The sequence below is a fragment of the Dipodomys ordii genome, unplaced genomic scaffold, assembly GCF_000151885.1.
Source record: "Dipodomys ordii isolate 6190 unplaced genomic scaffold, Dord_2.0 Scaffold61, whole genome shotgun sequence".
Lineage (NCBI taxonomy): Eukaryota > Metazoa > Chordata > Mammalia > Rodentia > Heteromyidae > Dipodomys > Dipodomys ordii.
In genome coordinates, this window is record NW_012267277.1 from 579,801 (window position 1) to 603,726 (window position 23,926).

At 37.1% G+C, this 23,926-nt stretch overlaps 1 protein-coding gene across 1 annotated transcript in view; it reads left to right on the forward strand.

Annotated features, from left to right (window-relative positions):
* Positions 1–23,926, forward strand: part of Osbpl9 (oxysterol binding protein-like 9) — a 131,846-nt gene that overhangs the window by 45,895 nt on the left and 62,025 nt on the right. Inside the window, exons 3-4 of the mRNA XM_013022192.1 lie at positions 6,211–6,289; positions 17,705–17,781. Coding sequence (XP_012877646.1) covers positions 6,211–6,289; positions 17,705–17,781 — 156 coding nt within the window. The remainder of the gene's footprint in view (positions 1–6,210; positions 6,290–17,704; positions 17,782–23,926) is intronic.

The window sequence follows — 23,926 nt, forward strand, 5'->3', positions numbered from 1 at the left end:
GAATTGAACCCAGGTCATTGTACGTGCTAGGCAAGCACTCTACCACTAGGACCCTAATGTTTGATTTCACATGAGATAATTTTGTAAGTAGAACCTTCTTTCACCTATTATTGGTTACCCAGTAGTATAGTTCAAATAGGCAGGAAAATGGCCTGGTTATTTCCTTTTACTTAACTAATATTTAAAATAATGAATTGGAAAGTATTTATCTATATATATCCAAAAGTACTAGAAGCAGGTACTCTAGCAAATATTTGTGTGCCCATATTCATAGCAGCATTAGTTACAATAATCAAAGATGGAAGCAATTACTTTGCGGTATATGTAAAACCAGAAATTTACACGGTAGCCTTTTCTCCCATAATTCCCTAAGCTTCTACTGTTAGATTGCTTTCTTATTTTCCACTCATATAATATGGGTTCTAATTTTTAATAAATGAGATATTGATTTGTTTTGCAAAATGCTCTAGCAGGTAAACTTTAATGGATTGGGCCTAATGACCTGAGTTATTAAACAAACATCAGACCCCCCGACAATTATACTCTGAATATTTTTCTTCTAATTTCAAGAGACAATAAAAAGCATTCCCACAAAAAAAAGATGGAAGCAATTGAAATGTTTATTCACAGATAATCAAATTGTGATATATATGCATATATGTGTATGTGTGTGTATATATATATATATATATATATACACACACACACACACACACAATAGAAGATTATATAGTCTTAGGAAATTCTATATGTGCTAACATAAGGAACCAATGGACTCCTACCGAACTCCATCCATTACTGACAGTGACACTGTGTAGAGTAGCATTTTATACCTTGCAAGGGTTGTTAAACTTATAAATTTATTTTTGTTTTTGTGGTTCTGGGTATTGAACCAAGGGCCTCACCTATTCTTGAAGTACATCACTATCCTCTCATTATATGGCGTCTGGCATATAGTGCATGATAACTGCTTTGGATGATAATAATGACTGACACCATGATTACGGAGATGATACATCATGAATTTGTCATCTAGCTTTCAAATCAACTTTAACAACTGTTACCGACTATACTGATGACACTGCCTCTTCTCCATGCATCCCATCCTGTGTTCTACTCACACTTGACTTTTTGTTCCTTTACAGTGTTGCTCATTGCTTCTGACATATTTTTGTTGCCATGAGTTTTCTGTACCTTTTGTCTGGGGCACTCATTTTCGAAGAGACTTTTCAAATGTTAGCTCTTTTCTTTTCTTTTTTTGGTCGGTCATGGGGCTTGAACTTTGGGCCTGGGCACTGTCCCTGAGCTCTTCAGCTCAAGGTTAGCACTCTACCACTTGAGCCACAGGGACACTTCCGGCTTTTTCTGCTTATGTGGTGCTGAGGAATCGAACCCAGGGCCTCATGCATGCAAAGCAAGCACTCTACCACTGAGCCACCTTCCCAGCCTCATGTTAGCTCTTTTCTATTAGCCTTTCTGATTCATTTCCTTCCCAAAAGTTTGGTACTCCCTCTTCCTTCAATTTTTTTTAAACATTTGTCTCTTGTAGCCATGATAGTACTGTTAAATGGAATTACATATTATTATGTGATACTATATAATAACACTATTATATTTTATACATATATTACCTGTTTATATATTATTAATAATATATATTAGTTTGTATACTTTTACATATTATTTTTGCCTTTTTTCCATCTACAGTAACATAGTAAAGGGATATTCACAATAGCTTATTTTTAATTTATTTTATTTAATTATTTATAGAAATGATGAATAAATGTTTGACCAGCTACCCTTACTATGGCTTGCATGCAAAAGACCTCCAGAGTTAAACTATAGGAGACAGTGACACATGATAAAAACAAAGCAAAACACCTGGTTTCAGGATGCCTAAAATGTAAAATAGGGAAAGGAATCATAGACGCTTATATAGACACTGTGCTAGAGGATTTTCACATGCAATTGTAAATCATATTGCATTGTACAAATAAAGAGACTGTTGATTTTTAGTAACTTACCAATATCACACAGTGATGGTTAATCTGAGATTAAACTTGGGTTTGCCTCATTCCAAAACTGTATTTAGTCCTTTAGTATACCAGGCTCCCATTCTAAACACCAAGTTGTTGCAAGTTGTTGTAGTGTAAAATGAATAGAGGAAAGCAGGAGAGTTTGACTGTGTTGATTGTAAAGCACCACAAGGTGGTGCTCTTGCCTTGATGGCATCTATGAAAAGAAATTAAGATCTAAATCCTACCCTTTATCCAGCCCTATATAGATTGAGTCAGTTTATCCATTTGCTCTGATCTTTCCCTCTCTCTCTCTCTCTCTGCCTCTCTCTCTCTCTCCCCCTCTCTCTCCCCCTCTATCTCTGGGATTGACATCATGCCATCTACTCATGAGACTGTGAATATTCAACTCATTAATGTATTTTAAATATACTCAAATGTAATACTTTTAATGAATGGTAGTACAAATAATAATTATTTTATACAGACTAATCTCAAATTCTGATGAATTCTAAATGGGCCTAGGAATTATCAAAGTAACATGAATTATACTCAACAAAGTTTTAATATTAAATGAGTCTTTGAAAACTATTAATCCATATATGATTTAAAGTAACTCTGTTACCCAGCACAGACAAATTGAGTACAAGTAGACCATCCCTTATCGGAAAGAGTTTTCAAATTTTTGGGGTTTTGTGATATTTTTATTTAATTAATGAAATACCTTTTGGATGGAACCATCACCTGTGAATGTCACTTACATTTTATTTATATTTTGCACAAGTAGGCTGAAAGTAATTCTTTTATAATTTCATTAATGTGATTACACCTGAGGTCACATATGGAATTTTCATATGTGGCACCCTGTTGACAATCAAAAATTTCTGGATTTGGGGTATTTGAAATCTGACATTTTTGGATTAGGGACTTAGTCTGCACTCTTTATTTAACTACTGTGCTAGGTAAGAGTTGACTAAACCCCTTTTAGTTTGTCATAAAAGAGATCAGCACAATAACATAGATTATTAATAGCTTCAGCACTGGCTCATGCAGATGCCATATTTTATTGACTCTATGACATTTTTTCCATGTCCCTGGCATTAGTATGCAGCTAACAATAAATGACATACTAGAACAGATACAGGAAGGCATTATTTTTTATTGATAAGTAATCTTAAAAATGTCATTTTTCTCCCACTTAAGATTGCATTATATAAGACCATTATCAGTTGTCTGTTGTTCAATGAAAAATTACTCTATCAATTTTGACCATTATTGTTAATTCAGCATTCTTTTTAGCAGCTCTTTTGTTTTCTATGAATTTGACATTGCAAGTATCTTGCTTCCTTAACCAAAACATATACATTAATTTATATGATTTGTATATAAATGTCATTAGTGCTGAATATTTATAATTCACAATTATAAATTAAGTTAAATGATAAAGTGATGAATAATGTTTTTCAGGTAAATCCTTTCCTTAGGAAAGCTGAAAAAGTATTAATGTCAGACATTAAAGTTGTTATAGAAAATTGGAATATACAGCTAGGCATTGGTGGCTTATGCCTTGTAATCCTAGCTACTCAGGATCACTGTTCAAAACCATCCCAGGCAGGAAGATCTGTGAAACTCTTATCTCCAATTAACTACCCAAAAGCCAGAATAGGAAGTATGGCTTGAGTGGTAGAATACTAGGTTTGAGTGGGAAAGCCAAATGAGATCACAAGACCATGAGTTCAAGCCCTAGTACTAGCATACAAACAAAAATAGAGAATATACAGCAGACCCATTATCACATAGATAGCATGTGGAATGACAATTGTGTAATAAATTAGAAATCTCATAACAAAATAGTAGGCACTTACCTCCTCCCATGCTAATTGGTAAAAGTAGAAATCGTAATGGAAATTATTGAAAATAGAATGATAATGAAGGAACCACATGTTAAACCACATACCAAGAAGTCTATCATATTTTTTACTTCTAAACTCGAGGTTTTCTTTTTTCACCTAAACTCATAGTTTCACACTTGCTAGGCTAGTCCTAACTGGGTACCACTTGAGCAATGTTCCCAGCTCTGCCTTACATGTATGTATATGGAAAGTCCAAAAAAATCTACAAATGCACAATTAGATTTAAGAAGTGATTTAAGCAAGAATATTTTATACAAAGTCACTATGGATAGCCAACTACATTTCAATATACTATTAGCAATTAGAAAATGAGTTTTTTGGATTATATCTCAGCTTCAGTTACTTACCACATACTTCACTCATATGAAGTGTGCATTTTTGTATATTCGCAGGGCTGTTCCACCATCAACAATAGTCCATTTCAGAATATTTTCATCAATCCATGAAAAAATCCAGTAATAACTGATGTGGTGGTATGTTCCTCTAATCCCAGCTACTTGGGAGGCTAAGTAGGAGTGCTTGAATTGCCCAAGCCAATCTGGGCAACATAGCAAGACCTTTCTAAAACAACAATAATAACAACCCAAACCTGAAACCCAGCTCTACTAAGCATTCATCTCCATTTCACCCCAATCATCTCCCCAGCCCTTGGGAACTATTTAAACTACTTTTAATCAATTTACCTATTGGTGGATATTTTATATAAATGGAATCATATAAATTAGTCTATAATGACTAGCTTCTGTATTTTTTTATACTCAGTAAGTGGTAGCTACATCATAACTTTGAAGGTTTATCAATTAACCAGAATGCACTGCTCCCATACACGCTTCCCACTGAAGTACATTTCTATTTACTGTCATGGAATAAGTAGGTTTATGCCAGTGGTGACTCAGTCCTAGCTCTGCCACGCTATGTAGCTTTGGATAAGTCATTATACTTACTCCCTGGAGACACTTTTCCAATTTAAGAGTTGGGGAAAATGTCTTACCCAATCAGAAACTGAAGAATAGGTACAGTCTCTGGGAAGAAATGAATAACTACTTGACCATTACCCAACATTCATGGGATAAGAGTAGTCCTTGATATTTAGCCTTTTCTCTGTTCATTTTTCCTGTGATTAGATATTTTTCTCTTGAGTTTTCTCAATACATATTTTCAAGTTCTCTGAAAATGAGCTTTCTGAGACTAACCTGTACCATATTGCTTCTCTCACCCTGAGACATTTGACCTGCCCCAAGTTCTTTAGTTTTTTTTCCTCTAGATTATGTAAGACACATAGTATTTTAAGACCATTGACCAGTAGATGCATCATTTTCTTTCTCTTTAATTCCTATTATCTTAACAGAACATGATTTTACATAGGGCTGAATATTAAAAAAAAATTAGAGGGGCTGGGAAGGTGGCTCAGTGGTAGAGCGCTTGCCTTGCATGCCTGAGGCCCTGGGTTCAGTTCCCCACACCACATAAGCAAAAAGTGGCTCTGTGGCTCAAGTGGTAGAGCGCTAGCTTGGAGATGAAGAGCTGAGGGACAGTGCCCAGGCCCAGAGTTCAGGCCCCACGACTGGACCAAAAAAAAAAAATTAGATTTAAAAGCTGGGCTATACACTGTCACCAGACAAAACATATAAATCTAGTTTCCTTCCTCTCCCTTCATTTTGGAATTGTTCATGTTTTTCTTTAGAAAACATGTACTGTTTATATCCAAGTGCCATGTGTCAAAATAAATTGTTTCCAAGACCTAATGGCAATTCAGTAGGAGGAAGCAGACAAATAAGCAAGTAACAGTATAGTATGAGATCTGCCAACTGTAGAGCACTGTACAAGTGGTTATGGGAAATCTGGAAAAAAGGATTGGAGAGTGTTTTGAAGTAAATGTCATCTGGCATTTCTGCACTAATAAGCATAATACATAAGCAGCCAGATGAGGGACACCTGCTTTGTTTGAACCTCATAACAACCTGGAGAGATACACGTTTCTGATTCCCATTTTAGAAAGCAATTTAAAGCTCAGGTTCAGCTTCTGTATTTGTCCCCTCCCCCCAACATCTATGACCCTCATGCAGAGTATAGAAAGTCTCCTTGCCGGATCCTCGAGTATCCTGCGAGCTGTTCTCCTTTAGTGCTTCCTCTTTAAGCCAAACTAGAATTCTCAGATTTCTCTGTTCTGTCTAGCCTGCCTCCAGTGTCCTCAGTGTATTGAGTATTCCAGGGCTGTAGCAGCAGTGAATATTGCTGATGTCATTGTTTGCCTTATTGGGATTTTGCTCTTTGTTTCACAGGGAGCTGTGATTGGTATAGACGATGAGGACGACAGCACCTTCACAATAACTGTTGATCAGAAAACCTTCCATTTCCAGGGTGAGCTGAAAGAAGAGATTCTTTCTCTTCATAATCCCAACTGCTTCTTTCCTTCTCTTTTGGGTTATCTGCTGAATGACTTGAGTGTTTTTGCTACTGATCCTGCATGAACGAGTGTACAAGAGCATTCTGGATGAAGTGGTACTGAAGGTTAGGCAGGGATTTGTATCTGCAGTGGATACACATTTATTTGAAGCGACTGTGGATCTGGCTGCAATTGGAGATTAAATTTGAAAGGATAAAAATCAGTGAAAAGAGAGTAATGGGCTGCTGCTGCTGCTGGCTTGTGTTTACAGAAGGTTGCTCATCTTCTTTATCAAGGAGTGTAGTTTGTTTCTGCATGAAGAGGCTAAAGACTGTGAAGGTTGCAGTGTTTGTGTAAAACTCAAGATGTAAATTAAATTGAAGCTAGTGGAAATCTTTGCCTGAAAGGTTTTGTTGTGCTTCAGGAAGTATAAGTTTGCATTCATTTCATCTTCATTTTTGTGTCTTGTCTGCCAGCTATCATTTCTCTATTATCCTTTCTGTAGTTAATAACACCAATGCCATCTGCCACTGCTATGTTCCGGCATTGCATGCTATGGTTCACCGGTAGAAAGGGTAAGGTGCTCTATGATGATTTTCATTTCATCTTGCTGTGAAAGCTCTAAATCAGCAAGTAAAAGCCAGTTTTAATGATCTTGTACTAAGGTGCTTGTCTGGTAGTTTTGATACTAGGATTGCCTGGTAGTTTTGATACTAGTGATATTGTTATTTTGCATATCCAGAAAAACCTCTATTTTATATTTAAAACAGTTAAAGAAACTTAGAAATGAGAATATTTGGAGACATTATTATTATTATAGTCCAGAACACTTTCTCTGATTGCAAGTAATAATACATTGCTATAGATGCTAGGTATACTGAGATGAATACATATTAAATAAATACAGAACTTAAAAGTGTTTTCTTACGAAGCCCAGATACGCTATACAATGACTATATGAGGGTATTCAGGCAGCTATTGTTATTCTTCTATGCTAGGACAGTATATTGCAGATATTTTTCTTCACTGTCTTATTTTAAAAATAGACATATAGAAATGAAGAAGGTGCAGCTTATATACAATATAGTCAAACCAGTGTACTCACTGGTTACATTTTAATACTTTCTTCTGCTTATCTTTAAAATGTTTACTATGTTTGATACTGCTTATTTAGAACTGATTAATGATGTTTTCTTGAAATTTTCCACTATATTTAACTTCCTTAAATATTTTTAATTGTATTATAAAAACCTAGAGTCCTTATTTTAAAGTTAACTGTATAATGCTGCTTATAAACCAAGGAAGATAATTTCCCCACACTGGGACTCTTTACTTGAATATTTTAAGGCATTTCAAGTAAGAGCTGCTGGTTGCAGGTGAGGGCTGCAGTACATAATTCTCTCCTCTGCAGTCACCTCTGGACTCGCAGAATTCGTGTTGTTTTCTTGTTCGAAGAAGAGATATCTATAGAGCAAAGGCACCTATGCCTTCTTATTTATTTTTAAATTACTATGTTAAACTGATCTCTCCTTTGGCATTTCCATAGTTATGTGACTTACTTATGAAACAAGACATTTCTCTAATGAATCATATAAATGATAAGGCTAAGTAAGAGTTATATATATATATTTTTTAAATGAATTCTTAGTTCTGAGACTGTCAGATTGGTTATTTTCTGCTCAGTAGTTATGAGGTCTTAGGTATCACAAGATCTAGCTTTTACAAAGGACTTGATACTACTATGTTTATTTCTTATTTTTTGGCAATTATGAGTAACTTCACATTTATAGATCCTTACTCAGAAGAAAAATCTGCAAATTTGATTTAAAAAAATTCTCAATGTCTGATAAATCTTAAATTCAAGATGATTAAAAGCAATTTGGGTTTGAATATATTAATTAACATGTTTAAATGTGCTGAAGTATCTATCAATCTATCTTTTGAAGGGGGCGAGTGCTCTATCCCTGAGTTATATGTAATCCAGTTTTTATGTAATGTACCAAAATTCTTGAAAGTAAATGATACATGTATAAAACAAGTTTTACTGGCAACTATTAAAAGAAAGCTCGTTTGTTTAAACACATTCATTCATTTATTCATTTAACATCTATTTTAGACATTATTCTGAAATACAGTGGTCTATAGAATAGATAAAATGCCTTGCCTTCTTGGTTCATCCATCCATTTTGGTAGAGGAAAAAGGCAGTAAATAAAATATATTACATAAGTAAATAAGAGTGATAAGACCTGGGGAGAAAAAAAGCTGTAAAGGGTGAAAATAAAATATAATTTTGTGTCTTTGTGTGTGGGGAGAGGGTTGACATTTTCAGCTAGGATAGCTAGAGTAAAACTCATTGAGATTAGTGCTGAAGAACGTGAGGGCACAGACTGTGGCTGTGTTGAGGGGTTAAGGGGAGGTAGGTATGTCATTCTAGACAGAGACAATAAGTACAAAAAGGTGTCCTTGCCATATTTGAAGAATAGCAAGGATGCCAGCCCTGGTGGGAAGGATGCATAACCATAGAGAAGAATAGTGAGATGAGATCCAAGAGAAAACCCAGTCATGGGCGTTGAATTCCATTGAGACAAAAAGACCAAACTGAGTTTTCAGCATGATAGAAATGGCATGATAGCATTTGCATTTTAACAGAGTCACTCTGGTCATTGCATTGAGAATAAAATGCTGGGGTTGGAGGAATGGCTCAGTTGGTAGAATGCTAGCCAATGAATGAAAGCATTAGGTACCAAATTTGAGTCCTGGTCTTGGACCAAAAGAAAAAAAAGAATAAAATGCAAGGAGTAAGGAAAAACAAGAGAGACTTTTTAGGAGGCTATTGTAAACCAGAAGAGAGATAGTAGTGGTTCCTATATAGTAGCAATACTGTTAGGGAAGTAGATAGAATTCAAATTGAAGGTGGTGGTGGTGGTGGTGGTGGTGGTGTGTGTGTGTGTGTGTGTGTGTGTGTGCTGGGACTGGGCTTGAACTCAGGGCTTCTTGCTCTCACTTAGCTTTTTTGCCCAAGGTTGGCACTCTGCCACCATAGCCATGCCTCTCCATTTTCATGTTTTTGCTAGTTATTTGGAAGAGAGTCTCGGATTTTTCTGCCCAGGCTGGCTTCAAACCGTGATTTTCAGATCTCACCCTTCTCAGTAGCTAGGATTACAGGTGTGCCTCTCTAGTTCAGTGAGTTTTGACAAGTTTACACATAACTGCTACCACAGTCAAAATCTAGAACATTTCTATTATTCCTAACAGATTTCCTTATGTCTCTTTTTAGTCAGCTTCCAGTCCCAACTGAAGGAACCAATGAAGGATCACACACATCCATCCCAGGGGACCACACAGAGGCAGGCAGGCACAGGAGAAAGATTATTATAAAGTTTATTAGAGGAGCCATATTTCCCCCAAGAGGAGGGCCTGCGTCCCCATCCAGGTAGCAGGAGGGTCTGAGGGATTGGAAGTGAGGTAGATGGGAGTTAAGGTGGGTCTGAGTGGAGAGAGGGAGAGGCCAGCTGTATGGCAGGAACTCCAGGAATGGGAGGGATCCCAGGAGGTCTGGGTGGAGCTGAGGACCAAAGGTGAGCAAAATACTAACACCAACCCCTAGCTCCAGGCTACCATTGATCTACTTTCATGTTTGTCCATTTGGTTTTCCCATAGGACTGGGCTTTGGTACTGGGCCTCACATCTGCTAGGCAAGTATTCTATCACTTGAGTCATGCTCCCAGTCCTTTGCTATTAGATTTTGTTTTTTCCAGAGAAGATCTTGCTCTTTTGCCTGGACCAGACTTGCACCATGAGCCTATCCACCTGGGATAGTGAGTAGCTGGGATTGCTACTTATTGCACCAACTGCCCACCTCACTGACCTGTTTTTTTTTTTTTTTTAAACTATAGATATAACTGTTCATTTGGAGACTCTCACACAAATGGACTTAATACAGTATATACTTTCTTTTGTGTGGCTTTATTTTAGCTCAGTTATGTTTTAAAGATTCATCCATCATGGTTGCACACAGGTAGTACTTACACTTCAGGTTAGATATCCCCAACTTGAAGTTCTGATAATTTCCTGTATTATACTGACCCTTGTGTTTTCTTTTAGTTTATCATCTAACTGGTAAGCTTGCTAATCAGTACTCACCTTCACCAAATGTTGTCTTTGTTTTGGTTTGGTTTTTGGTTTTTGTGCAGCCTTTTCATTAGTTCTTTGTATATCAGCATTTACTCTCATGATCATGATACCTTCATCAATATAACATCAGTGAAGCATATGATTTGAAGTTGTATTTCATTATTGTATTTCTTAATATTAAATTTGGATGATGGACTGAGGGTTTAGCTCAGGAGAAGGGCACCCGCCTGGCGAGTGCAAGGCCCTGGGTTTGGTCCTCAGCTCTGGGGGAAAAAAAGCTATAAAGACTAAATTTGGATGGCCTTAAGACAGCTTGACGTATACCTTTGGAGTGAGGAAGTCAAATTCAAAATTAATGGTGAGAAAGATGTATCTTTGCTGGGTTTCTTACTTTAATGAAATGATCTGCTCTGGGTGATAGTCTAGTAGGAATAATCAGGATTATGTAGAAGCTGAGCTCTTGCCTTGAGCAATTTAAGTCAAGTGGGCATGGTTATAATGGGATTTTTTTTCCTATGAGATGACTGGAAATTTTTTCTGGAGAAGGTGTGTTATATTGTAAAAGTGAGTCTCTGGTCAGAAAAAGAAGGAAGTGTGTTAGAGAGGAAGCAGGCACTAAAGATTAACTTAATGGCCTGGACACTGTATTCTTTTATAAATATCCCACATGTTTATAAGGTCAGTATTTTTATTCCCATTTTATAGGTAAGAAAATGGTAAGTTTTTATTCGTTTACACATTAGTAAGTGGCAGAATCAAACCTATGCTATTTTCATTATACAGAATTTATTATTTATGCCTTTTCTCTTGTTTCCTTGGCCACATTGACTTTATCTTTTATTATGTCAATACAACTCTAGCTCCATTGCTATTTTTTCTCCTTCTAAATGGAATGGTATACTTGTACTCTCAGAGTATAAGTGTGTTTATGCTATCAGATGGTGTTGGTTGTCAAGGTTTTTCCTGAGCTCAGTGGATATTCCAGGTGGAGGCTTGCCACTGAAACCAGGCCCAACCACATAGTGGAACTGGACACTGGTTGGAAGAGGACAGTGAATCTAATATGAGGTATGATAGGAATAAATCTGTCACCAAATATTCAGAAGCCTTCCAAAGTACTTTCTACTGGTTATCAAAGGTAAAGTTTGTTTAGAAAGGAGAACCATCACTCATCTTGAGTTAATGACAATTTAATGCCATTTAATAAATTCAGGAAGGAAACAAAAACTAGGCAACTAAGATATATAAGTTGGATGCTGGTAGCCTAGGTCTGTTAAGCCTAGCTACTCGGGAGGCTAAGATCCTAGGATCGTGGTTCACCAGACTGAGGAGGAAAAATCTGTGAGACACTTATCTCTAATCAACCATCAAAAAGCCAGAAATGGAACTGTGGCTCAAGTGGTAGAGCACTAGCCTTGAGAAAAAAATAAATAAAAAAGGTCAATGATAGTGCTCAGGACTGGTGTGTGTGCGTGTGCGCGCGCACACACACACACACACACACACACACAAAGATAAATGTATTTAAAAGAGAGAGAATTTGCTATTATTTTGTCCACTTCTGATGTAAACAGGGCCAATACAGATGTAGCATAACAAAGTAACAGAACTAGAGCAGTAAGAAATTATAAATGATTATGTTATTGTAAAGAGAGAATTTTTTTTCCCCATCATGGGGCTTGAACTCTGGGTTCTACCACTTGAGCCACAGTGCCACTTCCAGCTTTTTCTACTTATGTGGTGCTGAGGATTCAAACCCAGGGCCTCATGCATGCCAGGCAAGCACTCTACCACTGAGCCACCTTCCCAGCCCCAATTATGTTATTGTAAATAAAATCTTAAAGGTGAGAGAAAGGCCTGGAATTATTCCCTGTATGGATTTAATGAGCAGGTAGTCAGACATTGACAAGTATCCTATGTAATTATATTTGATTGCATAATTCTCGTATGTCAGCTGAGGACTCATTTCTGGTTCTTGAAGGAAATAAACCAACATATCTTCTCATATTTATTCTTTCTTGGTAGAGGAAATCCTGTATAATTATGAAAAGTAGGCTGAGAATGTGACTTAGTAGAGTGCTTGCCTAGCAAGCATGAAGCCCTGGGATCCATTCCTCAGTACCACATAAACAGAAAAAGCCAAAGTGGTGCTGTGGCTCCAGTGGTAGAGTGTTAGCCTTGAGCAAAAGAAGCTCAGGGACAGTACCCAGGCCCTTAGTTCAAGTCCCAAGACTGGCCAAAAAAGAAAAGAAAAGAAAAAGAAATGTAGAACACCAGCTCACCAGCATTGGTTTAAGCATAGTGATTTGGTGTAAATTATAAGTAATAAATATTATAACAAAGGCTGAATTAGTAACATTTTGCTATATCTAGGTTGTGTTTTACATGACAGGATTTAATTTTGTGAAATATACTGCTTATACTGCAGTCTTGATCTAGAAGTATATGCTTTCTAAAGGAAAGGCAAAAATATTATGTTAACTACTTATAGCTAAATATAGAGAAGGAAGGAAGTATCTTACTGTTACCTCTCTGTCCTTAGCACAGTTCTTGGAGAGACCCAGTTCCTTGGAGAGGCAGACTGTAGTCTTCAGAAAAGTGATTTACTATTAATATTTTAAATGATAATACACAAATACCTTCATTCTAGTTCATATGCTGAAGAAATATTTACATAGTTTTAATGTATTAAGGCCTTTTTACTCCCAAGTTCATGTGGAACCATTATATATTTTCCGAAATGCCTTTAAGCATTTTATTTACAATAACATAATCATTTATATATTTTTTTTGGGGGGGTCCGGTCGTGGGGCCTGAACTCTGGGCCTGGGCGCTGTCCCTCAGCTCTTCAGCTTAAGGCTAGCGCTCTACCACTTGAGCCACAGCGCCACTTCCGGCTTTTTTCTTTATGTGGTGCTGAGGAATCGAACCCAGGGCCTCAGGCATGCAAGGCTCTACCACTGAGCCACCTTCCCAACCCTCATTTACAATTTCTTTTTTTTTTTTTGTCGGTCGTGGGGCTTGAACTCTGGGCCTGGGCGCTGTCACTCAGCTCTTCAGCTCAAGGCGAGCACTCTACCATTTGAGCTACAGCGCCACTTCCGGTTTTCTGGTGGTTTATTGGAGATAGGAGTCTCACGGTCTTTCCTGCCCGGGCTGGCTTTGAACCGAGATCCTCAGATCTCAGCTTCCTGAGTAGCTAGGATTACAGGTGTGAGCCACCAGCACCTGGCTTATTTTATTTTTTTCTCTCAATGCTAATGCTCTACCACTTTAGCCATAGTTCCACTTCTGGCTTTTTTATGGTTAACTGAAGGTAAGTGTCTCACAGACTTTTCCTCCTCAATCTGGCTTTTGAACCATGGTCCTTAGATCTCAGCATCCTGAGTAGCTAAGCTTACAAACCTAGGCTACCAGCATCCAACTTATGTATCTTATTTGCCTAGTTTTGGCATTAAATTTTCATCATCTCAAGTTGAGTGATTGTTCTCCTTTCTGAACAAACTTTACCCTAGATTACCAGTAAAGTACTTTGGAAGTTCTGTATTTACCCTCATGAACTGAGACTTGGCTTTAACGTCCCAAAGTTACCTTTTTCCATCTTGCTCTCTCCCTTTTTTTTTTTCTAGACTGCATTAAAGATGTATTCTGTGATTTTTTTTCCTGAGAAGAGAATATTTAAATTATAATTTATTTTATACTTTATTTCAATTAATTTTAGGTGTGTGTGTGTGTGTGTGTGTGTGTTTGTTTGTGTGTGTGTGTGTGTGTGTGTTGCTGGTCTTGGAGCTTGAACTCAGGGCCTAGGCTCTGTCCCTGAGCCTCTGTGCTCAAGGCTAGTAGCGCTCTATCACTTGAGCTGCAGCACCACTTCCAGCTTTTTCTGTTTATGTGGTACTGAAGAATGGAACCCAGGGCTTCGTGCATGCTAGGCAAACACTCTACCACTGAGCCACAGTCCTAGCCTCTAATTTATTTTAGTTTGTGTATTGGTATGCAGTTTGAATTTAGGGCCTTGCATTCTTGCTTGCTTTTTTGCTCACAGATGGCACTCTACCAATTGAGCCACCTCCAGCCTAGTAACATGTAATTGAGCATCATTGTTAATAATTTCAGATAAACTTTGGATGGTGAGATTCTTGAACATGTCAGGTTGACCAAATTTCAGGATTAATTGAAATTGAGATTTTTCAGCTCCAAAATCTTTTGGCAGCCTGCTACTTCCTGTTTGTTCTCCTCCGTTGGTATGTTTGTTTTAGAGAAAGGATCTCATAATGTAGTTTAGCCTAATTTGGAATTCCCTTTGTAGAACAGGCCAACCTTGAACTTATGATTCTTTTGCTTCTAACTCTGGGATTACATGTTTATGCTATTATATCCAACTTTTCTTCTATATTCTCTGTGTTGTGGAACAGTGCCTGTATTTCCTCAACCAAGCTAGATGCTTTCTTCTCCTCTGTAACTACATTCCTTCCATTCCCTGATAAGCCAACATGTCTATTTTATTCTATCCTTTCTCTATCCTTTCCCTAAGTCAATTATATTTTTTAACTTCTTACCTTCAAATTTCCTATAGTCCTTTTTACTTCCATCTCTCCCTTTTTCTGGTCTCTGTTCACATTCCTTATTAGTGTCTTTAAAAACATCCCATTCCTACCTAACATTTTTTATACCTTTTAGTCTTAAGGACCTGATTTTTTTCCATGAAGTTCAAAATTAAAGAATAGTGATCCATGAGCTGGGTGCCGGTGGCTCATGCCTGTAATCCTGTCTACTCCGGAGGCTGAGATCTGAGGATCATGGTTCAAAGCCAGCCCGGGCAGGAAAGTCCATGAGACTCTTTTTTTTATTTTTATTTTTTTTTATTGTGAAAATACCATACAGAAGGGTTACAATTACATGGGCAAGATAATGAGTACATTTCTTATCAAGCATTGTTGCCTCCTCTGTTTCCCCTTCCCATCCCTTCACATCTCCCCCCTTCACCCCCCACCCAATCTCCCCCCCACCAAAGTTGTAAAGTTCATTTTTCGACATAACGACTTGTACATCTCATTATTGCAATGGGCCCACCTGTATCCCTATTTTATCTACAATAAACCACTAGAAAACCAGAAGTGGTGCTGTGGCTCAAGCAGTAGAGTGCTCGCCTTGAGCTGAAGAGCGCAGGGACAGCACCCAAGCCCAGAGTTCAAATCCCCAACTGACAAAATAAAGAAAGAAAGAAAGGAAAGAAAGAAAGAAGAAAGAAAGAATGACCTTAGGGGCTAGGGTATAGCTCAGTGGCAAAGTGCTTGCCTAGCAAGTGAAACATCCTGAGTTCGATCCCCAGTACCAAAAAAGAAAAGACCAACAAAAACAAAAACAGTGACCTTTTATTAATCTTTTAGGAACTGAAATCATAAAATTCTGATTTTTCCTTTATCTCAAAGTGAAGCAACTTTGGGATTGGCAAAGGGGGGAGAGGGGGTTCTGATTAAAACATGGCTTATATTTAGTCTTTTGTTACAGTAGCATGTGGTCTTTAAATTTTGGCTTGAAAGACTTTTTTTTAAAGACTTTTGTTTTTTAGAGCAGTTAGGTTCATTAGCAAAATTGAGCAAAAAGTAGACCTCTTATATATGTACTAACTGCCTCCACACTGACAGAGCTTAAAGTACTTGGTCCAATCTAGAACTCTTCTCTCAAAATTTATAATACCTCTAAATACTGAAGAGTGGCTCTAAATACCAGGACTGGTAATTCTTTACTATCTTGTTGATTTTCAATGCTTTCAACCAGTTTTTATTTTATTTTTTTAACTGCTATGTAAAAACATAGCTTTGTACCTATGGGCTTACCATGATGGGTTTTTATGTGTTGTTTATGTTTTTTGTACCATTACTGGGAGTTGAACTCAGGGTCTGAGTGTATTTTTTTGGGGGGAGGGGTCCAGTCGTAGGGCCTGAACTCTGGGCCTGGGCGCTGTCCCTTAGCTCTTCAGCTCAAGGCTAGCACTCTACCACTTGAGACACAGCACCACTTCCGGCTTTTTTCTTTTTTCTTATGTGGTGCTGAGGAATTGAACCCAGGGCCTCAGGCATGCAAGGCAAGCGCTCTACCCCTGAGCCACCTTACCAGCCCCCCACTTCTGGCTTTTTACTTTAGGCTGGCTTTGAACTGCGATCCTCAGATTTTAACCTCCTCAGTAGCTAGAATTACAGGTTCGAGCCACCAGTGCTGGCTCATTTGTTGCTCATGGCTGATTGACTTTCTACCATTTAAGACATATCTCCAGTTGGAACATATTAAAACATTGACTATTGCTTTATAATAAAACTTAAAAAAACAAAAAAAAACCCTTTCTTCCAGGTTTTGAAAAATCAGAGGCTGGCAATGTGGCTTAGTGGTAGAGTGATTGCTAGCTTGCATAAAGCCCTGGGTTCAATTTCTCAGTACCACATAAACAGAAAAAGCCAGAAATGGTGCTGTGGCTCAAGTGGTAGAGTGCTAGGCTTGAGCAAAAGAAGCTCAGGGACAGTGCCCAGGCCCTGACTTCAAACCCCAGGACTGGCAAAAAAAAAAAAAAAAAAGCAAAAAATAAAAAATCAGTTAGTAGTTACTGCTATCAGTCAGTGGTCACCAAATGGTGATCACTTCTTGCTTCTATCCTGGGTTCCAGATACCAGCTCTCCCTCCTCCCTACTGTCAACTCACATTTTGCTCTCAGCTTTTTGATTTTTTTTTTGGTTTGAACTGAGCACCTTGCTCTTAGTTGGTAGGCATTCTACCACTTGAGCCACACCTTCAGCTTACTTTCAACTTCTGTAAGAGCAAGTTCTAGATTCTTCATATGAACAAGATCATGTAGTATTTGTCTTTCTTTGCCTTTCATTTAACATACGATTTCCAGTTCAGTCCATGTTGTTGTTTTATTTTTCATGGCTGAATAGTATTCTTTATATATATATTATATATATATATATATATATATATATATATATATATATATCATGTTTTGAAATCTGTGAATCAGTTGACAGAACCATTTTTTAAAAATAATTAATCCAGCTTTGCTAGTTTTCAGTGGCAGTTTGCGCAGAGTTATGTAATGGACTTACTAAGTGTAATTATTCCATTAGAAGCAAGTATATTGTGTTTGTCCTTAGATATTAGACCTATTAGATATTAGATGCTTAGCAATACAATAAGGCAGATCAAAGTGGAACCTATTAAAGAAATGACAAAACTGAATATCTCCAATCTTTTATTCTAGCTCGTGATGCTGATGAACGAGAGAAGTGGATTCATGCATTAGAAGAAACAATTCTTCGGCACACTCTTCAGCTTCAAGTAAGAGTCTATATGGTTTTTGGGTATTTCCTTAAATTGTTTTTTCGGGGATTATGTTTGATTATTTTTCCTTTGTAAAAAGTTGTTTTTTAGGGGATTATATTTGGTTATTTTTCTTTTTTTAACTGTGACATAGTCTAATGAGAACTTTTAATTTCTGAGTTGCTTATTCTTTTCTTTCAGTGTTAATAAAGTTGGACATTTATTTCTTCCTGAGTAAAATGCTAATTTTTTTCTAAAAAGCGACAGTACTCGGGAGTGTTGAAAATGAAATGCTGTGCTGAAGCAAATGGTTCAAAGAAAACAAAAACTCACTAAGGTGAAGTGTGATTTGAAGTAGGCATTTCTGATCTCTGATCTCCCCATGTCTGTTTCTAGGTTCCATTTCTTTTGAGTTGGTTTCAGATAGGCTTTTTTCTTTGTGATGGTAAGTTGATTATAGCAATTTCAAGAACTGAGTCTATCAGAGACTGTTCTTCTCAATGTAATTATCAGTTACTGGGCCTGTCACTTTTGTGTAAGTCCCATATATCCAGTCTTAATGAATCACAATTTTATAGTCTTGTGTTTCACCCTGGAACTAGGGTGTTATTGGCTTTAGGCATAGAAGACTTATCCCCACCTCACATCCAGCAAAAGTAGACTAAGGAAAAGGATACTGGGTCACAAAAGCAATAGATATTTCTTTTATCATACAGAAATTACTTGTTTGTGCTAATTTTCCAATGAAAGTGCATATATTTGTGACTATAGAAGATTTTGTTTCATTTTAATTTAAAGGATTAAATCATAGATATGAAACTCATTTTCTCTACTTGCCTTTGCCCTGCAGCAAGAATTGGCTTTATTAGGAAAGATAGTATAGAGTTCTACTAGATAATGAGTGCTCCACATTTGAAAGTGTCCAAGTAGAGGCTTAAAAACATCATTGGAGCATGTGATTATTAATGGGATATAGATAACTAATAGGGAGTCAAAAGTTGGAGACCTGTATGTCACCTGAATTATGCTTTTTTTTTTTTTTTTTTGCTGGTCTTGGGGCCTGGGGACTCTCCTTGAGCTTCTTTTGCTCAAGGCAAATGCTCTACCACTTGAGTAGGGTATTGGAGACAAGAGTCCCATGGAGACTCTTGCCTAGGCTGGCTTCCAACTGCAATCTTCAACTCTTAGCCTCCTGAGTAGCTAGGATGATAGGTGGGAGCCACTGGTGCCTGGCTTCTGAACTATACTTTTAAAAAACACTTTCATCTGGGGGGAGATTGGAAGGGAGGAAAAGAGGGAGAAAAATTAGGGAAGGGGTAATACTTAGACGAGAAATGTAACTATTACCTTACTTACATAACTGTAACTCCACTGTACAAAACCTTGACAATAACATAAAAAAACTTTTATGTGGGCTGGGAAGGTGGCTCAGTGGTAGAGCGCTTGCCTTGCATGCATGAGGCCCTGGGTTCCATTCCTCAGCACCACATAAGCAAAAAAGAAAAAAACTGGAAGTGGCGCTGTGGCTCAAGTGGTAGAGCACTACTAGCCTTGAGCTGAAGAGCTGAGGGACAGCGCCCAGGCCCAGAGTTCAGGCCCCACGATTGGACCAAAAAACAAACAAACAAACAAAAAACTTTTATGTATTCTACAGGTAGTTTTATAAATAATGCAGCATCATTTTATCCAATTTGAGATTTAATTAGAAGATAACCGAATGTAGTTGATGATATTTCCCACAGTTGGTTAGGTTAACATTTAAGTTTCTCTATGATCAACTTTCAGTCTGCTCATATATGCATTCCTGCCATTGGACACCTATGGAAATCTATACAAATGTTGTTTCTGTTTCTGAATTGTCCTTTGCCATTTTCTTCAAAGTCTAGTTTAGACGTGACCTCTGTAGTAGAAAGATCCTCTTCTTCTGACCCCAAGTTCAAGGTCAGTCTGTTTCTTTTGATTGCCATAATCATTACACAATTCATTAAGTTCTTATAATATTCTTATCTTTTAAAATATACAACTCCCACCTATTTAGCTCTTACTAGCTGTATAATCTAGGGTAATATTTAATATCTTTTAAACTCAGATTTTTCATCTGTGAAAAAATAGGTGTAATGTCTCAACAGAGTAATTGTGTTAGGGCTATATAAAATCTAGTATAGAATGACTTGTACATAGAAGGTACCTCACAAATATTAGTTCCCTTTCTTTTATTCTGATTAATTGTATTTCTATCTAGACCATTTCTTCTACCTTTTCTTCTATTCTTCCTTTTTCCTCTATTGTCCCTGCTTCTCTGTCATTATTAGCAAATTGTAACTAGGGTAGTTTGAAGATGGAAAAAAGACAATTACAAATTTGTCCTTGTCACTACTATTGAAGTTGAGTTTCCTACAGTCATTCTAAACTTATATGTTAGCTTCACACACACACACATACACATACATGCGTACACACATACACATACACACATACACTATTAATAACCAGCTAGATTAGTTAGAAAGCTCCTTAAAGTGTAGCCAGAGAGGCTACTGAGCCTCTCAATCCCCTCTTCTTGGTTTGCAAGAAGTCTTCAGTAGATCTTTCATGATACTAATTTATTTACCTAGTATACTTTACAAATGAAATGCTGAGTTTGACAAGCAAGGGGTTAATTGCTGAAAGAAGATTCAGAATGTCTCATTCTGTAGGTTTCATAGTATTGTATGTTGCATGAGGTAGAATTTTAGTTAGACCTTAAACAATAAAGTATAAAATCAGTTTTATAAACTTGAATATATTTGAGCCTATTTTAGAAAAAAACCTTACAGGCTCTAAATTCTGGTATGTGGGTAAAGTATTATATCATAAAATTTTATTTAATGTGGATAGATACAAAGGCAAATGTAAATTTATTAGATTTAAACAGTTACCAAACTACCTCCAAGTCAGACATATGGTGGTGCATGCTTATGATGCCAATACTTTGCTGAGGCAAGAAGATAATGAGCTCAAGGCAAGCCTGAGCTACCTTGCAAGACCTTGTTGAAAAAAACAACAGACAAATCAAACAATACATTTAAATGAAAATTTCAAGTTCAAAACAAAGCATATCACAAAGCCAATAAAGTCTGAGTAAAGATTAATTAAAGATACTGCTTTTCTAAAAGGAAGTTACTACTTAAAATGTGAACATGGCACTGATTATTTGGGTATAGATTCTTTGTAAGTTTGACATGCACATATTATGGTGTAGAATATGAAGACAGTCACCATATCACTTTTTTTTCTTCTAACTACTAGGAAAGTTTCATTTATACAGTACATGTTGTATGCTATAGATAGTCATCTAGGTGGTCAAAGCTTTCCTGTGATTAAGTAATAATAATAATACATGGCACCAAGTTGATTATAAATACTAGCATAGACAATGGCATAACTTGGAAGCCCTGGGCGTTTAGGGTTGTTACTAAACTGAGTCAATGTGTGGTTATGTTCATTTTTGGAGGTTAGCAGAAATGAAAACATAGAAGATTGTTGTAGAGATATTTTTTGATCCCAGTTTGAAATTTCATATATAACTTTTGAATAGAGACCTTTAAGTTTTTTAGTCTGTGTTATCAATGAATTGCTATTAAAACATTTCTATATAAATGTCATCTATGATTTAGTATCAGGAAATGATGCTTTAAACAAAAGAAATGCTGCTGCTTTAATTGTTCTCAGTAGTTTTGTTTTGTAAACTACTATAGACTATACCAGCTATCAAAAGAATTTTATTGCTATTGCCATAATTTTTTAATTTTCCCCACCTTTTTTTAGTATTAATTAGTCATCCAAAGGGGGCTTCATTTTGACATATCCATATATGCATACAGTGTACTTTGAGCAGACTCATTCCCTCTGTCATTCTTCCTTATCACCCCTCTCTCCTGATTTTATAAATTCTACATGACATTGATGTCAAACTTTAGAATGAGATAAATTGCGTAAGAATATGGCTGAGGGAAAACAGGGAGGGCCAATTTGAGCTCACTGGAAATACTTTTGAGTCTGTGGCAAAGCATCCTTACACAGAGAAGATAAGGTAGATTTGTAACCATTATCAAGGCTAGAAAAACAACAGAACCATTATGAAATCTTTTTACAAAAGAAAGTACTCAAGTATGATAATTAAATACCTGTGAGAAGCATATTATAAATGAAAATATTTAGTGTTTAAGGTATATATGGAGAGTAGCAGAAAAACCAGTCTTTTAATAGTATTGAGGTGCCTTTCTTTTATCCCTTGCTAACTATGGTAGCATGTGGGTCTAACTGGGTAGATAATGGATATTCACAGAAATCTGTTGACTATACATTTTATTTTCTCATTATGTAAATATCTGTTTACTACAGATATGTGGTTTCCCTTGGCCTCATTTGTGACATGCGTAAAGTAGGCATGTTTTGCTTTTCTCCATTTAGTCCTTTCTTTCCCAAAGGTAAAATGGTATGGGGAAGTCACCTTGGTTTCCTATATCAGAGGAAGATTCCCTGAGGACTGTTGCCAGAATTGGTGCTGTTTCTGAGGGCAAGGGAATTTCTAGCTCCTAAACTGGAATCCAGGATTTTCTAGGTTCATTTTTTCTCATGAATTCTGTTGCACTGAGCTACTTGGGCTAGACAGATGCTACTTGAGCTTTATTTTAGTCCCTTATTTAGTCTCTTATCCCATTTGGATTTAGTTTTTATTGGGTAGGGCCTCATGTTTCTTGCCTGGACTGGACTAGGTTGACTTTTAATTCTCCTACTCATGTCTCCCATGTAGTGGAAGGTGTATATCACCTGCCCAATTCATTTGTTGAGATAGGATTCCACTAAAATTTGCTCCAGGCTGGTTTTGAACTGCAATTCTCCCAATCTCTCTCTGCCTTCTAAGTAACTGAGATTACATGTGTGAGCCACAACACACACCTATCATGGTTTGTCTATTTTGACCTCTTGGGAAACAACAAAGAACAGATGGTTCCATTTTATCAATAGGTAGATTTATTCCTTTTAACTGTTACAAATTTATTTTAGCCCTGTGTTTTTCTGCAAATCTTATTATGTATTTTTCTTTTCTTTTCTTTTTTTGGTCTGTCATAGGGCTTGGACTCAGGGCCTGAGCACTGTCCCTAAACTCTTCAGCTCAAGGCTAGTGTTCTCCCATTTTGAGCCACATTGCCACTTCTAATTTTCTGGTGGCTAATTGGAGATAAGAATCTCATGGACTTTCCTTCCCTGCCTGGGCTGGCTTTGAACTGAGATCCTTAGGTCTTAGCCTCCTGAGCTGGTATTACAGGCGTGAGCCACCTGTGCCCAGTTGTATTTTTCTGACTTTATATAAGCAAGGTTAAAAATATTAAGAAGTGAATGAGGATATATAGGGAATACAGAAAAGTTACTAGTTTGGTAAATATTTATTGAGCGCTTACTATGTTTCCATACATTCTACCAATAAAGGATAAAGCAATGGATAAGGTGTAGTCCTTGCCTTTTTGGACTTCAATCTGGTATAAAGAAAAGGGAAAAGTACAATAAAAATTGAATTCTAAAAACTATACTAGGGCTGGGAATGTGGCTCAGTGGCAGAGTGCTTGCCTAGCATGCATGAAGCCCAGGTTCAATTCCTCAGTACCACATAAACAGAAAAAGCTGAAAGTGGCCCTGTGGCTCAAATGTAGAGCACAAAGGCTCAGGGACAGTATCCAGGCCCTAAGTTCAAGTCCCAGGACTGGCAAAAAAACAAAAAAAAATGATAATAGCTGGGCACCTGTAATCCTAGCTACTTAGGATGTTGACATCTTAGGATCATGGTTCAAAGCCAGGCCAGGCAGAAAAGTCCAAGAGACTCTTATCTCCAATAAATCCAGAAGTGGCCTTGTGGTTCAAGTGGTAGAGTGCTAACCCTGAGCACAAAGAGGCTCAGGGACAACACCCAGGCCCTGAGTTCAAAACCCAGGATTGGTTAAACACACACTATGGTTAAACACACACACACACACACACACACCCTATAATAAAGCAATGATACAACACATGCTTTTAAAAAACTGCCAGGTGCTGGTGGCTCTTGCCTGTAACTCTAGCTACTTTGGAGGCTGAGAAGCCAGCCAGGGCAGGAAAATCTATGAGACTCTTATTTCCAATTAAA